The sequence below is a fragment of the Mesoplodon mirus genome, assembly GCF_964341445.2.
Source record: "Mesoplodon mirus genome assembly, chromosome: 6".
In the NCBI taxonomy this organism is placed as follows: domain Eukaryota; kingdom Metazoa; phylum Chordata; class Mammalia; order Artiodactyla; family Ziphiidae; genus Mesoplodon; species Mesoplodon mirus.
In genome coordinates, this window is record NC_138982.1 from 138,970,480 (window position 1) to 138,988,210 (window position 17,731).

General features: G+C 45.2%; 1 protein-coding gene across 2 annotated transcripts in view; it reads right to left on the reverse strand.

Annotated features, from left to right (window-relative positions):
* Positions 1–17,731, reverse strand: part of HLCS (holocarboxylase synthetase) — a 186,674-nt gene that overhangs the window by 167,962 nt on the left and 981 nt on the right. The window contains exon 2 of one of the 2 annotated variants that reach the window (XM_082625221.1): positions 13,621–13,758. The exons of the other annotated variant lie outside the window; for it this stretch is intronic. Coding sequence (XP_082481347.1) covers positions 13,621–13,758 — 138 coding nt within the window. The remainder of the gene's footprint in view (positions 1–13,620; positions 13,759–17,731) is intronic. 2 annotated transcript variants of the gene reach the window in all.

Consider the following 17,731-nt stretch of genomic DNA (forward strand, 5'->3'; position numbering starts at 1 on the left):
CTCCTGTTGTGTGGCCTGGTTCCTAACAGGCAATGGACCAGTACCAGTCCGTGGCCCAGGGGTTGGGGGCCCCTGCTTTAAGCCTTCCAGTGTTTATGAAAAAAATCTGAGACTGGGACAAGAAGGGGAGCCCCTTGGGGTTGGGAGCCTGGTTCTGGAGCCCTAGATCTGGGTCTGGGTCAAACTCTGCTAATCGTCTCAGAACCTCTCAAGTCTCAGCTTCTTCATTTCATAAAACAGGAATAATGATAGTACCCATCATTGTATAGGTTTGTTATGTTAATGAAATTAAAGAGTTTATGTAATGAAATTAAAGAGTTTATGTAATGCCCCCAGTAGAAAGCTTGGGACAGAAAAAGGGTTCAGTTAATGGAAGCTGCTATTATTAGAATCTGGCTTTAAAAGCAATATTGAATATAGTGGTCCTTTTGCAAGATGCCATGAATAATTTCCCTACTTCCCAAAATCTTCTCAGGGATGTCCTGCCCCAAATTGCATGATCAGAGATATATACTTTTTTTTTTTTTTGCGGTATGCGGGCCTCTCACTGTTGTGGCCTCTCCCGTTGTGGAGCACAGGCTCCGGACGTGCAGGCTCAGCGGCCATGGCTCACGGGCCCAGCCGCTCCACAGCATGTGGGATCTTCCCGGACCGGGGCACGAACCTGTGTCCCCTGCATCGGCAGGCGGACTCTCAACCACTGAGCTACCAGGGAAGCCCTAGAGATACATACTTTTGAATTCCATTTTTTAAATTGTTAGGTTAGGCTTTTAGAACTAACTCTTGCTGAAAACAATTTTAAAATGCTGGATATGGACTTCCTTGGTGGTCCAGTGGTTAAGAATCCACCTTCCAATGCAGGGGACGCAGATTCAATCCCTGGCCAGGGAACTAAGATCTCACATGTCATGGGGCAACTAAGCCCTCGTGCTGCAACTACTGAGTCCGTGCCACAACTACGGAGCCCAAGTGCCACAACTAAGACCCGACTCAGCAATAAACAAATAAATAATTAAATGCTGGAGAAATAAAGAAAACATCATTTTTAAAGCACTGGAAAATTGACTAGATAATGAAGAACTTCCAGGCCAAATGTCAGGGTAAATCCTGAACCTACAGAGGTAAGGGGAATTCCCACAAGCCAAGGAACTTTGGCCCTGAGGTTACTTTCTTATCCAGGAAACCTGGGATTTAAAAGTCAGGGCCGGGGCTTCCCTGGTGGCGCAGTGGTTGAGCGTCCGCCTGCCAATGCCGGACACACGGGTTCGAGCCCTGGTCTGGGAAGATCCCACATGCCACGGAAGGTGGCCCCGTGAGCCACAATTACTGAGCCTGCGCGTCTGGAGCCTGTGCTCCGCAACAAGAGAGGCCGCGACAGTGAGAGGCCCGCGCACCGCGATGAGGAGTGGCCCCCACTTGCCACAACTAGAGAAAGCCCTCGCACAGAAACGAAGACCCAACACAGCCATATATTTAAAAAAAAAAAAAAAAAAAAAAGAGCTGGTGACACGTACGTGCGCCGAGACAGCACGAACTGGAGAAAAAAAAAAAAAAACCTCAATAGGTTACCAGAGTAATTCAAGGTAAAACTACAAATAAAGGATAATTGAGACAGAATTTAAAAAATAAAAAAAATAAAAAAATAAAAGTCAGGGCCCATAAATAAATAAATAAATAAATAAAAGTCAGGGTACAACTGGCATCAAGATAAACATATAGATCAATGGAATAGAACTGAGAGTATAGAAATAAACATATACATTTGTAGACGATTGATTTTGGACAAGGTTCCCAAGACAACTCAAAGGGAAAGAATCATCTTTTCAACAACTATGCTGGTACAACCAGATATCCACATGCAAAAGAATGAAGATGTACCCCATCTCATACCATGTATTACCAGGTACAAAATTAACTGAAAATGGATCAAATCCTCAATATAAGAGCTAAAACTACAAAACTCTTCGAAGAAAACATGGATGTAAATCATCATGACCTTGGATCAGGCACTTGTTTCTCAGATAAGACACCAAAAGTACAATCAACAAAAGAAAAAAATAAAGTGGACTTCATCAAAATTTTTGAGTGGGACTTCCCTGGTGGCGCAGTGGTTAAGAATCCTTCTGCCAATGCAGGGGACACGGGTTAGAGCCCTGGTCCGGGAAGATCCCACATGCCACAGAGCAACTAAGCCCGTGTGCCACAACTACTGAAGCCCATGTGCCTAGAGCCCGTGCTCCGCAATAAGAGAAGCCACCACAATGAGAAGACTGTGCACCGCTACAAAGAGTAGCCCCCGCTCGCCACAACTAGACAAAACCCGCGCACAGCAACAAAGACCCAACACAGCCAAAAATAAATAAATTAAATAAATAAATTTATTTTAAAAAATTTTGTGCTTCAAAGAGCACCTTCAAGAAAGTGAAAAGACAACCCACAAAATGTGAGAAAATATTTGCAAATCATGTATCTGATAAGAGATTTGTATCCACAATATATAAAGAATTCCCACAACTCAACAATAAAAAGACAAATACCCAATTTAAAAATGGGCAAAGGATCTGACTAGACATTTCCCCAAAGAAAATATACAAGTGGCAATAGCACTTGAAAAGATGCTCAACACCATTCGTCATTAGAGAAATGCAAATCAAAACTACAATGAGATGGACTCCCCTGGTGCCGCAATGGTTAAGAATCTGCCTGCCAATGCAGGGGACACGGGTTCGAGGCCTGGTCTGGGAAGATCCCACATGCTGTAGAGCAATTAAGCCCGTGTGCCACAACTACTGAGCCTGCGCTCTAGAGCCTGCGAGCCACAACTGCTGAGCCCGTGTGCCACAACTACTGAAGCCCGCGTGCCTAGAGCCCGAGCTCCACAAGAGAAGCCACCACAATGAGAAGCCCGCGTACTGCAACGAAGAGTAGCCCCTGCTCCTCGCAACTAGAGAAAGCCTGCGTGCAGAAACAAAGACCTGATACAGCCAAAAATAAATTAAAAAAAAAAAACACTACAATGAGATACTTCATCCTCTACTAGGATGGTTAAAATCAAAAAGATGGACAATAGGGAATTCCCTGGTGGTCCAGTGGTTAGGACTCCACGCTTTCACTGCCAATTGGGTTCAGTCCCTGTCAGGGAACTAATATCTCACATGCCATGAAGCGTGGCCAAAAAAAAAAAAAAAAAGATGGACAATAACAAATATTGAGGATGTTGAGAAATCAGAACCCTAATACACTGCTGGTAGAAATGTAAAAGGGTGCACCCTCCTTGGAAGAGTTCATCAGTTCCTCAAAAAGTTAAACAGAGTTTCCAAATGACCCAGAAATTCCACTCCTAGGTATATACCTAAGAGAATTAAAAATATACATCTACACACAAAGCATGTACACAAGTGTTCATAGCAGCATTATTCATAATAGCCAAAGAGTAGAAATACCCCACATGTCCATCAACAGATAAATGGATAAGTAAAATGTATATATCCATACAATGGGATATTATTCAGCCATGAAAGGGAATGAAGTACTGATACATGTTACAATGTAGATGAATCTTGAATACATTATGCTAAGTCTAGGAAGCCAATAACTAAAGGTCACATGTTATATGGTTCTATTTATATGAAATATTCAAATCAGACAAATCTATAGAGTTGGAAAGTAGAGTAGTGGCTCCCAGGGACAGGACCACTGGAGAGTGACTGCAAATAGGTACACATTTTTTGGGGGGAGTGATAAAAATGTTCCAGAATTAGATGGTGGTGATGACTGCACAACTACTGAATTGTAATTATACACTTTAAAAGGATGAAATTCATGGTATGTGAATTGTATCTCAATTTTAAAAAGAAAAAGAAAAGAGTCTGGAGTCCTCCAAGGTTCAATACTACCCCACAGAATCATTATGCCTTAGTATTTCATTTCTCTCCTTAAAGAGAATTCAAACTGAATTTAACTTTTCTCCTTAGGCAAACAATAATTTTTAAAGTTGAGAAACAGTGTCTTCGAGGGAAAAATAATAAATGCAAGCCCTTATGGTCAAAAGGTCGAAACGCACTAATCAGTCTAGCCTATTGGGAGAAAGAGAAACCTCAGAGTTTTTAGCTCTACATGTAGCTTTCCCTCCTTTTTACCACCTACTTCTCCCACCTGCTCCCAGACATCCAGCCAGAGTGAGCAGGATTCACCTGGAGGGGCCAGCCTGACCAACGCTTCCGTAGGACTCTGCATTTCAAATAGGACACCTTTGATCCAGGGTGAAGAGTTGAAGTCTACAATTCAGACAAATATTTAGTTGATTCCCAGCTTTGAGAATGCAGGAAGGATGTCAGCTCAGGAGGATGAGAAGATAAAGTATCGCCTTGGCAAGAGCTGACTTTTCAGATGAGGGTGAATGGGAGACATGAAAAGGAGCAATGCAACCTCCTGCAGGAGGCTAAAAGCATCTTTGTTCTCAGTGCTATGACTGGCAGAGAATAAGGACAAATACTTGGCCGGTGGAGATACAGCCCAGAATTTAGTTGTTCAGACGTTGATGTAGCACCCTGCTGCAGCGGGCACTGGCGTGGAGCTGTGCCTCAAAGTAAGCACTTCCTGTAAAAGGAGCCAACAATGAAATCCTCACACCCAGGAGAGACGCAGGAGATAAAGCAAGGGGGGAAGGACAGGAAGCAGCCAGAGAACAATATATACACACGTCCCTGATCAAGTTTCGCAACTAGGCCGGCTGTTTCCTCACCTCAGTGCATTTCCTTTTTCTAGGAACGTGGCCCGTGAGCCACAGACCATGCAAACTCCTCCAAGCAGCGCTGCGGCCCCGATCAAAGCAAAGCCGCAGTGTCACCGGGACTCATCCAGGGTGTCTGTCATCCGCCCGGTGGCTAAAAGCAAACAGGCCACTTCCCATATGCACTTCCAGCTGGAGACAAAGGGACAAAGGAAGAAAGGGGAAGTCAAGCAAAAGGCTTACTCCCCAAGATCAAAGGCAAAGGAGCCCTGGTCAGCCCTAAACAAGGGGATGTCCTCCTCTCCTGTGCAGCCTGCAGAAAGCCCTTCCATAACCCGAGCCTGGGACTTGAGGCTGCAGTGACTACACTGATGTGTCCACTCCACTCAACGCAACACACACGTGCACCAGGAAGGGGATCCAGGGACCAACAGAATGGGGTTAAACTCGCTACAACAACTTGCCCTTCCCAAGGCTGCCTGCAGCAGGTGCGGAGCTGAAGTTCTGCAGCTAATCGGGCAACGGGAATCTCATCAGCCAGTTAGGTGATGGTTAATCTATGTGCCAACTCAGCTAGGCCACAGTACCTGGCTATTTGGCCAAACATCAGTCCAGAGGTGACTGTGAAGATATTTTTTAGATGTGGTTCACATTTAAAATGAGTCCGCTTTGAGTAGATTATCCTCTGTAATGTGGATGAGCCTCGTCTAATCAGTTGAAGGCTTTACAAGAAAAAGACTGAGGTTCCCAGGGGAAGAGGGAATTCTGCCTCTAGACTGCCTTCAGACTCAAGCTGCAACATCTATCTCCCCTGAGTTTCCAGCCTCCGGCCTGCCCTGCAGATTTGACACCACAATCATGTGAGCCAATTACTTAAAACAATCTCTTTCTTTCTGTTTCTCTCCCCCGCCACTTCCTCCCTCTCTCTCCCTATATATGTACACATATATGTATATGGATGTATGTATAATGCACACACGTGCGCGCACGCACACGCACACGCACACACACACACACACCCTATTCTGTTTCTGAAGAGAACCCAGATAAATACAAGTTACAACCAGTTACACCCTGAATAAGATCAATGTCACAGCATCGACACTGCTAATTTTCTGGCTCTTGTTTCTCCTCTTACAAATCAGTGTAATTACATGCTAGGTTTTTAAACATCTAGTAATGAACTGAATGCAGGAGGGCTAGACGCACAGAGATGTGAAGAATCTGAAACCAGGGGAGTAAGGGGAAGAGGTTATTTCTTACTTTCAGTTATGCTCAATGCCTTTTGGGTTTGAAAACAGAAAGGATACAGGAGTACTACAAAATTCATTTTCACTCTATTATTTAAAAAGATACTATGCCCCATGGTGCTCTTAAGAGAAGGGTGTTGGAAAATCAAGTGACAGTGTAAGGGATATAACAAGTCCACAGCAAGCAAGAGCTGAAATAATAAAGTGACCCAGGTGAGACTTAAGGTGGTCCTGCAAAACCGTAACTGACCAGAAACTCAAGAAAAAGGGTGGTCTAGGTGTTCTAATTTTCTGAATAAAGGAGAGCTAATCAGAAAAGAATAGAAATACCCTTGTTGTCATAACCTTTTTCTATTATGTGTGTTCTTCTTTTTTTTTTTTTAACTTTTTTCTTTTTGGCCACGCAGCTCACAGGGTCTTAATTCCCAGACCAGGGATGGAACCCATGGCCCCTGCAATGGAAGCACAGAGTCTTAACCATTGGACTGCCAGGGAAGTCCCTACCATGTGTGTTCTTTAGATGCTCCATAACCAGCTGAAACCCAGTGTCTACAGTGTCAACTCTGCGCCACATGGCATCAGCTAGGATGGTTCAACTGGGCCTGGACGATCCACTTCCAAGGTGGCTTCCTCATACAGCTGGCAAGCTGGAGCCGCCTGCCAGCTGGGAACTCAACTAGGACTGTCCACTGAGGGCCTCAGTTCTTCTTCATGGGAACGTTGCCACAGGGCAGCTTGAGCTTCCTCACAGCATGGGAGCTGGGTTCCAAGAACCCAGGTGGAAGCTGCAAGGTTTCTTATGATCTAGCCTTGGAGGCCCCAGAATGTCTCTTCTACCACATCCTATTAGATAAACAAATCACTAAGGTCAGCCTAGATTCAAGAGAGGGGTATAAGACTCCACCTCTCAACAAGAGAAAGGAATTTGCAGCCATCTTAAACCTACTACACTGAGTTTCAGCCAGCTCTCTCACTCCTGCACTCTGTGTGAGATGGACGTGCTCTTTTGGTCTGGTCCCTGCAGGGGAAAGATGTGTGGAGCACAGCCTAGAGAAATCGCAGCTTGAAACAGCAGCAGCGGGCTTCCCTGGTGGCGCAGTGGTTGAGAGTCCGCCCGGCCATGCGGGGGACACGGGTTCGTGCCCCGGTCCAGGTGGATCCCACATGCTGCAGAGCAGCTGGGCCCGTGAGCCATGGCCGCTGAGCCTGCACGTCCGGAGCCTGTGCTCCGCAACGGGAGAGGCCACAACAGTGAGAGGCCCGCGTACCGCAAAAACAAACAAAACAAAAAAAAAAAACAGCAGCAGCAAACCTGCTCAGCCTATGTGTGACATGAGCAAAAACAAAGATTTGCTGTTAGAAGCCACTGAAATTCTGAGGTCATCTGTTATTTCAGCAAAGCTGACTAAAACAATGTGCAAAACTGCATTCTTTACAGGGGTCCCTCCACCAGCCCCTCCTGCCATATTCCCTGTCTCCAGGAATGACCCACCATCCGCCCCACAATCCCTCATCATCTCATAAAAAGCTCCTACATCTGTCCCTGTCTCCCCTTCCCATTACCAATACTCTGCGAGGCTCGTCTCTGTTCCCACATGGAGTACAATCTGTTCCAGGTTTGCCTCCCTCCGATCCAGTCTCCAATCTGCCTGAACTGTGATCTTTCTAACGTACAAATCTGCTAATTCTGCTAAAAAAAAAAAAATTTTTTTAAGGAAAAAGAAAACCAAAAAAGAATAATAATTTTTTTAAAAAAGAAAAGAAAAAAGCTTTAGCCTACTGTCCATAGGATAAAGTCCAAATTCCTAATTAGTGCAAAGAAAACTTTTACAATCCGTGTATCCTGTGTCTTTGCCATACTATTAAAGAACATTCAGTTTTGCTACATAATAAACAAGAACAACAAACAGCACGAAGATCATAGATATATTAAGTCAGTAACTTTTAAGACATGCTAAAGATAGGGGAGACAAAAGGAACGTATGGGGGCTTCTCTGGTGGCGCGGTGGTTGAGAGTCCGCCTGCCGATGCAGGGGACACGGGTTCGTGCCCCGGTCCGGGAAGATCCCACATGCCACGGAGCAGCTGGGCCCGTGAGCCATGGCCGCTGAGCCTGCGCTCCGCAACGGGAGAGGCCACAGCAGTAAGAGGCCCGCGAACCGCAAAAAAAAAAAAAAAAAAAAAAAAAAAACCTCAGGTATTACTTCCTGCCCCTAGAACATCCTTCCTGACGCCACCGCATCTGGAGAGATTTACCATCACCCCCATACTTGCTTCCCAGAGCAATTTTCACAATGAACTTTAATTGTTCCTTTCCGTAGCTGTCTTCTCCCTGACACTGTGAGCTCCTTAAGATGACCGTGACTGTCGTCTCTAAAGGCATCTTTCATCTCCATATGACATACCTCCAGCCCTAGCACACAATCTGGCACATAATAGGGACTCAGTAAACCTTGGATGGAGGAATGAATGAAGGCCTTGATAGAATAATAGGAACATGAGTGAATTTGCTGCAATAAGAGACCTGTGGAAGTTCTTTGGGTCAGAGATTCTTACGGAACAGGACTGCTAACATAAGCACAGAAGACACTGAAAATTGAGCTGAATCTGCCACGACCCGTTGGTATCCACTATGGCACCTAACAAAATAATTAGAACACAGTCTACTGTGCAATAAATATCTGTTAGTGAAAGAATGACTCAGTGAAAATATGAATAGGTGAATGCTACATTTTTTAATTCCTGCGATTCATTTATTTGCTGTTGGGGTCTGTAGAAAAACCACAGATGCAAGCCATCTGAGATATCCAAAGTTTCAAAAGATGTCATTTTCTGACATCTGTAAGAACGATATCGCATCTGTAAGCATGGTATTGCACAATCCTAAAAATGGGAAAGAATGTCAGGTCTCAACAAGTTCAAAAGTCTTTTCTCCATAATGTATTTTCTGTTAAATATCTTAGGATCCTGTCAAATTCAAATGACTTTAGAGTTAGGTGAAAAATACATAGAGTCCTAAGAGCCCCCAAGCTGCAAAATCCCATCAAACAATCGACCTGAATGGTAACAGCAGACTGAGAAGACAGAGACCTGTGAAATCAACTCCTTTTTAAGATCTGAAGCCCAGGGACTTCCCTGGTGGCGCAGTGGTTAAGAATCTGCCTGCCAATGCAGGGGACACGGGTTCGAGCCCTGGTCCGGGAAGATCCCACATGCCGCGGAGCAACTAAGCCCGTGTGCCACAACTACTGAGCCTGTGCTCTAGAGCTCATGAGTCACAACTACTGAGCCCACGTGCCACAATTACTGAAGCCCGCGGACCTAGAGCCCGTGCTCCGCAACAGGAGAAGCCACCGCAATGAGAAGCCCGCGCACTGCAATGAAGAGTAGGCCCCGCTCACCACAAGTAGAGAAAGCCCTCGCGCAGCAACGAAGACCCAACGCAGCCAAAAATAAATAAATAAAAATAAATTTATTTTAAAAAAAATATCTGAAGCCCAGTTTACAAAATGGAGCTCTGTGTAATAGCCAGAGTGGTCCAACATATGGCTCTAGACATCTCCAGCTCCTGGCTGCAAGACCCAGCAAACCTTCTGATCACAAATAAGATGAGTTAACTGGATAGTACCCTTGGTGGGTAGGCATCCTTTTACCCCCAGAAAACTAAGAATTAAGTAACCGCCATTAAGCAAGATCTTAATTAAATTACCCTTAGAAGGTAAATTAAATAACTGTGACAGAAATGCTAATTATCTGCCAATATCTAGCCTTTTTTTCTCCCTTGTAATAACAGAACTCCACGTTTCTACCAAATCCATGGCTGTCCAGCTATGGACTGCATTTCTCAGCCTCCCCTGCAGCTAAGTGATGGGAGCAGAAGTGACAAGTGAAAGTTCTAGATCACAGTTTTAAAGAGGAACCCGGTTGGTCCCTACCGTCCTTTTCATCCCCCATTCTGAGGGCTGGGATGTGGATGAGGTTGGCAGTGGGGGGGGGCGGGGGGGTAGCAGGAGCCAGCCTCTACCAAGAGAGAGAAGAAGGATGGCAGAGGGGAGATAACGGAGCAACAAGACAGAAGGGAGCTGGGTCCCTGGATGCCCTTCCAGAGCAAGACCACGCCTTCAGAGACGAGTAAACTTCTTCTCTGAACCACTGTGGTCTGGGTACCATTTGTTACAACAGCTTAGCCTGTACGTTACATAATACAGTAACTGGGCTGCTTAAGATGCTATGTGTGGGCTTCCCTGGCAGTCTGGTGGTTAAGACTCCGTGCTTCCACTGAAGGATTCGATCCCGGGTTGGGGAACTAAGATCCCACATGCCACAAAGTGTGGCCAAATAAATAAATAAATAAATAAAACTTTTTAAATGCTATGTGTATAAAGATATACACTAAGTAACAACAATTTAGGAAATTAAGAGCACAGCAGTCATATTTTTGTGTTAAAAAGGAATCTGTGCATATTTGATATTTTATGTAATTGCAATATTTTAGAAGTTCTGGCCCTCATTTTAAATTGAAATCTTACTAAATATATATAGCATTAGAATATATAAGAAAACCTCAAGGGCTTCCCTGGTGGCACAGTGGTTGAGAATCCGCCTGCCAATGCAGGGGACACGGGTTCGAGCCCTGGTCCAGAAAGATCCCACATGCCACGGAGCAACTAAGCCCCTGCACCACAACTACTGAGCCCGTGCACCTAGGGCCCATGCTCCACAAGAGAAGCCACCACAATGAGAAACCCACTCACGGCAACGAAGAGTAGCCCCCGCTCGCCACAACTAGAGAAAGCCCACACACAGCAACAAAGACCCAACTCAACCAAAAATAAATAAATTTTTTTTAAAAAAAGAAAACTTCAACCTTTAATCTGATAACTTCAGTTTTCTTATCTTTAAAAATGACAATAATGGGGCTTCCCTGGTGGCGCAGTGGTTGAGAGTCCGCCTGCCGATGCAGGGGACACGGGTTCGTGCCCCAGTCCAGGAGGATCCCACGTGCCACGGAGCGGCTGGGCCCGTGAGCCATGGCCGCTGAGCCTGCGCATCCGGAGCCTGTGCTCCGCAATGGGAGAGGCCACAACAGTGAGAGGCCCGCGTACCGCAAAAAAAAAAAAAAAAAAAAAAAGACAATAATGGACTTTCCTGGCAGTCCAGTGGTTAAGACTCCACGATTCCACTGAAGGGGGCACGGGTTCAATCCCTGGCTGGGGAACTAAGATCCCACATGCTACACACCACAGCCAAAAAAAGAAAAAAAAAAAATTACAATAATATCTTGTAGAATTGTAAGCATTACAGGTAATACATATAAATGCCAAGCAGGGGCTCAATAAATTTTATCATTATTATCATAAGTATATATAAGGCTAAATAAAACAGTAGGAACCTGCAGGAGAAAACATAATGTCGTAGCATACTAGGCTACTCTCAGGCTACCTGCCAAATCCTATGCCCCGTCCCGAGCCCCAAACAAAGGAGAGCTTCCTGCTCTCCTTTACTTCACCTGTCTCCTAACTCTCATTTCTATCCACCTTGAGTTGTAGTCAATTATTTCCAGTCTTATTCCTCTCTTCCTTTTTGTTCATCCAAATCCAATGTCTTTTTTTTTTAATATTTATTTAATTTATTTTTGGCTGCATCGGGTCTTAGTTGTGGTACTCAGGATCTTCACTGAGGCGCACAGGCTTCTCCAGTTGTGGCGAGCGGGTTTTCTATTTCTAGTTGTGTCGCACAGGCTCCAGGGCGCGGGGACTCTGTAGCTGTGGTGCCTGGGCTCCAGCTGAGGCGGGCGAGCTCCGTACTTATGGCATGCGAGCTCAGTAGTTGTGGCTCGGGCTCAGTTTCCCTGCGGCATGCAGGATCTCAGTTCCCTGACCAGGGGTGGAACCCTCATCCCCTGCACCGTAAGGCAGATTCTTTACCAATGGACTACCAGGGAAGTCCCCAATACAATGTCTTAAAGACAGTGTTTGTGAGATGGAGGTCCAGTGACTATGGCTTTCTGTCATCAGCAAAACCCCTCCTGGACTATCCACGCGGCAGGCGGGGAACATACGGTGGGTGAGTGAAGGCAGAAAGGACTCATCACAGACACCCAAGCAGAAGCAGCACACAAGCGGGGGTTAGGGTCAGATTTCCATGAACCTGAGACGTGCTGGCTTTGGTCAGAAGGCATCCACGAGAGCTTATGCCAGAGTACAACCCCACTGGATGTGTGTCTAGAAAGATAACTGGCCATCCAGAGGAAACTGCACTGAAGGCACCCAAGATGGGATGACATCTTCACAGTTTCAACAAAAAGATAATGAAGAAGAGAATGGAATGAGGAGGGATGGAAGTGAAGGAGTAAAGCAGAGACACCAGGGGAGAGGAGTTAGTAGAACTCGTAACCGAATAGCAGGAAGGATGAGGGAGGGGGTGAAAGGAGCACAGTTTGCGACGTTCACCAGAGATTTTCTTCTTTTCCAGCAGAGGAATATAAACAACCAGTGTGGGACACATTACTGAGTTTGAAGTGCTTTCAGAATACTTGGGGTGAAATCTCCAGGAAGTATGTGGCAATATAAATCATCTGATTTTGGAAGCAATAAGCTGTGGAGCGGGACCCTATGACCTGGGGAGAGACTTGAGCAGCGCTGCGCAATAACAGACCTCAAGCCACAAAACAACTTAAAACACAGGTAGCTTTTTTCTTTTTTTTTGGCTGAACCGCCTTGCATGCAGGATCTTAGTTCACCTACCAGGGATCAAACCCGTGCCCCCTGCGGTGTAGAGTGGAAGCACAGGGTCTTAACCACTGGACTGCCAGGGAAGTCCCAAAACACAGGTAGGTTTAAATCTAGCAGCCACATTAAAACGATAAAAAGAGGGCTCCCCTGGTGGCACGGTGGTTGAGAGTCCGCCTGCTGATACAGGGGACACGGGTTCATGCCCCGGTCCGGGAAGATCCCACATCCCGTGGAGCGGCTAGGCCTGTGAGCCATGGCCGCTGAGCCTGCGAGTCCGGAGCCTGTGCTCCGCAATGGGAGAGGCCGCAGCAGTGAGAGGCCCGTGTACCGCAAAAAAAAAAAAGAAAAAGAAAAAAAAAAGATAAAAAGAAACAGGTGAAAGTAATTTTACATATACATATATATATATATTTTTTTTTTTTCTTTCTTTCTTTCTTCCCGGCCATGCTACACAGCCTGCAGAATCTTAGTTCCCTGACCAGGGAGTAAACTTGGGCCCAGCAGTGAGAGAGTGAGAGTGCCGAATCCTAACCACTGGGAGTTCCCTACTAATATATTTTTATTTAAACCAAAATATCAGAAAAGAAAGGGAATCAGTCACAAAGGCCAGGAAAGAACACTCATTAAAAAACCCAATTAGGGCCTCCCTGGTGGCGCAGTGGTTGAGAGTCCGCCTGCCGATGCAGGGGATACGGGTTCGTGCCCCGGTCTGGGAGGATCCCATATGCCGCGGAGCGGCTGGGCCCGTGAGCCATGGCCGCTGGGCCTGCGCATCCGGAGCCTGTGCTCCGCAACGGGAGAGGCCACAACAGTGAGAGGCCCGCATACCGCAAAAAGAAAAAAAAAAAAAAAAAAACCCAATTAGTTTTGATTACGGTGCACAGATGAAAACCACAGTACTCACAGTTTCCGAAGAGGACGATGGTCTCTGTAAAGTGTCACCTTGCACCCAAATGCTCTCTGTCACAAATGCTATGTGTTCTGCTTCAAGTACAAAAGGAGAAACCAGAAACAGGGCCCATTTGTTCAAGTCATCAATGGACTGGATAGATGGAAAGAAACACAAAAAGGAAGGATTCAATATGACTTCAAACCACAACTGCCATGTATATCAACATCCAGGACAACCCCGCCTCTGCAATTCCAGGTGGCATCTAAATAAATAAGGTCACTGGATGCTCTCCTATAGACCACATTAACCCTGCCTTTTTTTGTTGAACTGTGACTGTCTAAACAGCTGCAACATCCCTCAATGTCTTATGACAGTTTTAACATCTCTAGATATTTCTTATCAAGCAGTTAATTCTGAAACTTATTCCCACCATTCCTTACTGCTGAGAGCATGTAGGAACCTTCCAAATTACAACTTGGAAGCACATTTAAAGATGAGGCAGCTCAGGGACTTCCCTGGCGGTCCAGTGGTTAAGACTGTGCTTCCACTGCAGGGGGCATGGGTTTGATCCCTGGTCGGGGAACTAAGATCCCACATGCTGCTCAGCATGGCCAAAAAGAAAGAAAAAGATGAGGTGGCTCAGAAGTGCATGATGGTCAGCAGAAGCCTGTTACTGACAGATGCCCGAAGAGCTGTTCCTCCTTTTCCTCCACCATTACAGCATCAAGATTGGTTAGCAGGGACTTCCCTGGTGCCACAAAGCGTGGCCAAAATATAAATAAATAAATAAAAACTTTTAAATGCTATCTGTATAGGGCTTCCCTGGTGGCGCAGTGGTTAAGAATCCGCCTGCCAATGCAGGAGACACGGGTTCGAGCCCTGGTCCTGAAGATCCCACATGCCGCGGGGCAACTACGCCCATGCGCCACAACTACTGAGCCTGCATTTTAGAGCCCACGAGCCACAACTACTGAGCCCGCGTGCCACAACTACTGAAGCCCACGTACCTACAACCCATGCTCCACAACAAGAGAAGCCACCACAATGAGAAGCCCGGGCACAGCAACTGAGAGTAGCTCCCGCTCACCACAACTAGAGAAAGCCCTCACACAGCAACAAAGACCCAATGCAACCAAAAATAAATTAATTAAAAAAAAATTTTTTTTTATAAAGATTGGTTAGCAGATTGGATGTGTCCATTAGTCTCTGCTCTTCTCCTGAAATTTCTCTAAAAGCACTGCACATTAATCTACACTAAAAACAAGGCACATCCTTAGCAGAAAAAGCTGAAATTAAGGCTGCCCATCGGTGGGGGGGGGGGGGCCTTATCATCACCCTGCCCCCGCAAAAAAGGCATTTGGGTCAAGCTCCATAGTTGCTTGTCAGTTCACATCTGCCCTTGCTGGGAAGATCAGAAAGTATTTTCACCAGGCCTAACAACCTGGCACAAAGCAGAAGCTTAATAAATATCTGTTGAACCAATTAATGAATGAAAATGAGGGAGAAAAAAACTCCTCCTATGGGTAAACATAATTATCAATATAATAGTTAAAAACAAAAAACAGACTGTCCACTTTACTCATAGAAAATGTGTATATTAAACAAAAAGCTTAAAATTTCTGGTTTGTATAAACTCTCTTTGGTGATACTTACCAGTTCTTGGGGGACCTTCAATTATATAAACATACACTTTCAGTACTCATGCATATGATTTTAAGTATATAAAGTATGGAGACAGCAAAGGCATAAGATTCAGTTCTGTAAAGTTACTTCAGCCCAGGTAGACCGACAATAGGTATGTACTGAACCAAATCACCAGCCCCACGATATCTGCGATCTTAAGTAACAGTAGCTAGTCACAAATAGTCAAACTTTCCGATGGTAGGCCTCGAACATCAGAGCTTAAACTCAACAACCACTACTTCATTTGTTGAAATACTGAGTAACTATTACAGGTCAAGCTGCTTAGCTAAACAGACCCAGTTCCTAGGGAGAAAAGGATAAAAACCGGACATAATGGAAAAGAATATAAAAAAGAATGTATGTGTGTGTGTATATATATATATATATATATATATATATATATATATATATATATATAACTGAACCACTCTGCTGTACAGCAGAAATTAGCACAACATTGTAAATCAACTATACTTCAATTTAAAAAATGAAAAAAAAAATAATGTCACAATAAAAAAAAAACTGGAAATACGAAGTGCAATTTAAAGTCTATGAGGATACAGAGCTGGCTGGTCACATCTAGTCTGGAAACTCAGGGACATCTCTGTGAGACAGTGATTTCTGGGCAAAGCTCTAAGGAGGACAGCAACCCCGAAAACCCAAAGCCGGTTTGGCCCAGGTGTCCGTACCCCTGCTGGAGCAGTCAGCAAGGGCTGAAGAGCATTAGTTACAGTTATCAAAGTTAACCGAAGCCCAGTAAAGTCATGGAGATGTGCAAAAGTAAAACTGTCTCCCAAGAGAATTAAAGACATTTGTATCTCATTGTTTTTTGGATGTTCATTATTTCTACTCTAATCTAAACCTCTTAGAGGCGTTTTTTTTTTTTAATAAATTGATTGATTGATTGGCTGCGTTGCGTCTTTGTTGCGTGAGTGGGCTTTCTCTGGTTGCAGCCAGCGGGGGGCTACTCTTCCTTGAGCTGTGCGGGCTTCTCATCAGGGTGGCCTCTCCTGTTGTGGAGCACGAGCTCTAGGCGTGGGGACTTCGGTAGTTGTGGCTCGCGGGCTCTAAAGCGCAGGCTCAGTAGTTGTGGCGTATGGGCTTAGTTGCTCCGTGGCATGTGGGATCTTCCCTGATCAGGGATTGAACCCGTGTTCCCTGCATTAGCAGGCAGATTCTTAACCACTGCGCCACCAGGAAAGTCCCTAGAGGTTATTTTTTAAGTAAATGAATCCAGTTTGGAAACCACTACTATAGAAAAATCCACCCCTCAATTTTTCCTCATTTTATTATCTTTCTCAGTCAGGGTTCCTTACAAGAATTAAGCCCTCCTTCCCTCAGGAGTCCATTGTATGTAATGAATGAACACCTAGGCGATATTACATATGCACTCTCTTAGAACTTACTCATATTCTGTGTTATACAGTACACCAACAAGGATGGGTATTTTTTAAATAAATAAACTTATTTATTTATTTATTTATTTTTGGCTGCGTTGGGTCTTCGTTGCTGCCCGCGGGCTTTTGCGGGCTTTTTCTAGTTGTGGCGAGCAGGGGCTACACTTCGTCGCGGTGCGCGGGCTTCTCATTGCAGTGGCTTCTCTTGTTGCGGAGCACGGGCTCTAGGCGCGCAGGCTTCAGTGGTTGTGGCGCACGGGCTTAGTTGCTCCTCAGCATGTGGGATCTTCCCGGACTGGGGCTCGAACCTGTGTCCCCTGCATTGTCAGGCAGTTCTTAACCACTGCGTCACCAGGGAAGTCCCAGAATGGGTATTTTTTTATTTGTAGCAGCAAAGTATAATCCCATGTCTAGGCCATAACTGTAGCAGGGTAACTGAGGACATGGGAAAAGACATGACCCAAGAGTCGGCTCACCTAGCAAGCTGGGTGCGTGCGAATGTTTCAGGACTGCAAGCCGTACTGATTGCTCTGGGCACTGATCCACGCATGTCCTCGGTATAATTGGGAACATAAGAAAGTAAGGAGGTGCATTGCTTAGATGTTCAAGGATGACACAGCCTATGAAAGAACCTTTTTTGTTTTGGATAAAACTTAAATAAATACGCCATAGTGGACTGAGGGCTTTGCTGTTTTGCCTGAGCGAGCTGCAACCCTCTACCACTGTGCTTTAACGCATACATCTCATGTGTTGGACTCATTTTCGTCCCTGACTGAACAACTACAACAATAACCTCAACAAAATATTCAAACCTGAGATAAGATTTTAATTCCCACATGGTGTATGGTTTTACACACAAAGAAAATCTCATTTTAATGCTACGAGTGATCCAACTTTCCAGAAGGAGGAGGAAAGGACAAGAAACCCATCAAAAGCAAAACACTTTTCAATGTTAATGACAAAGTGGGTGAAGTCAATGGAAATTTGCACAGAACTGCACCGTGAAGCCCATTTCCGATAGCTGAGTGGGAAGAACTATTGTT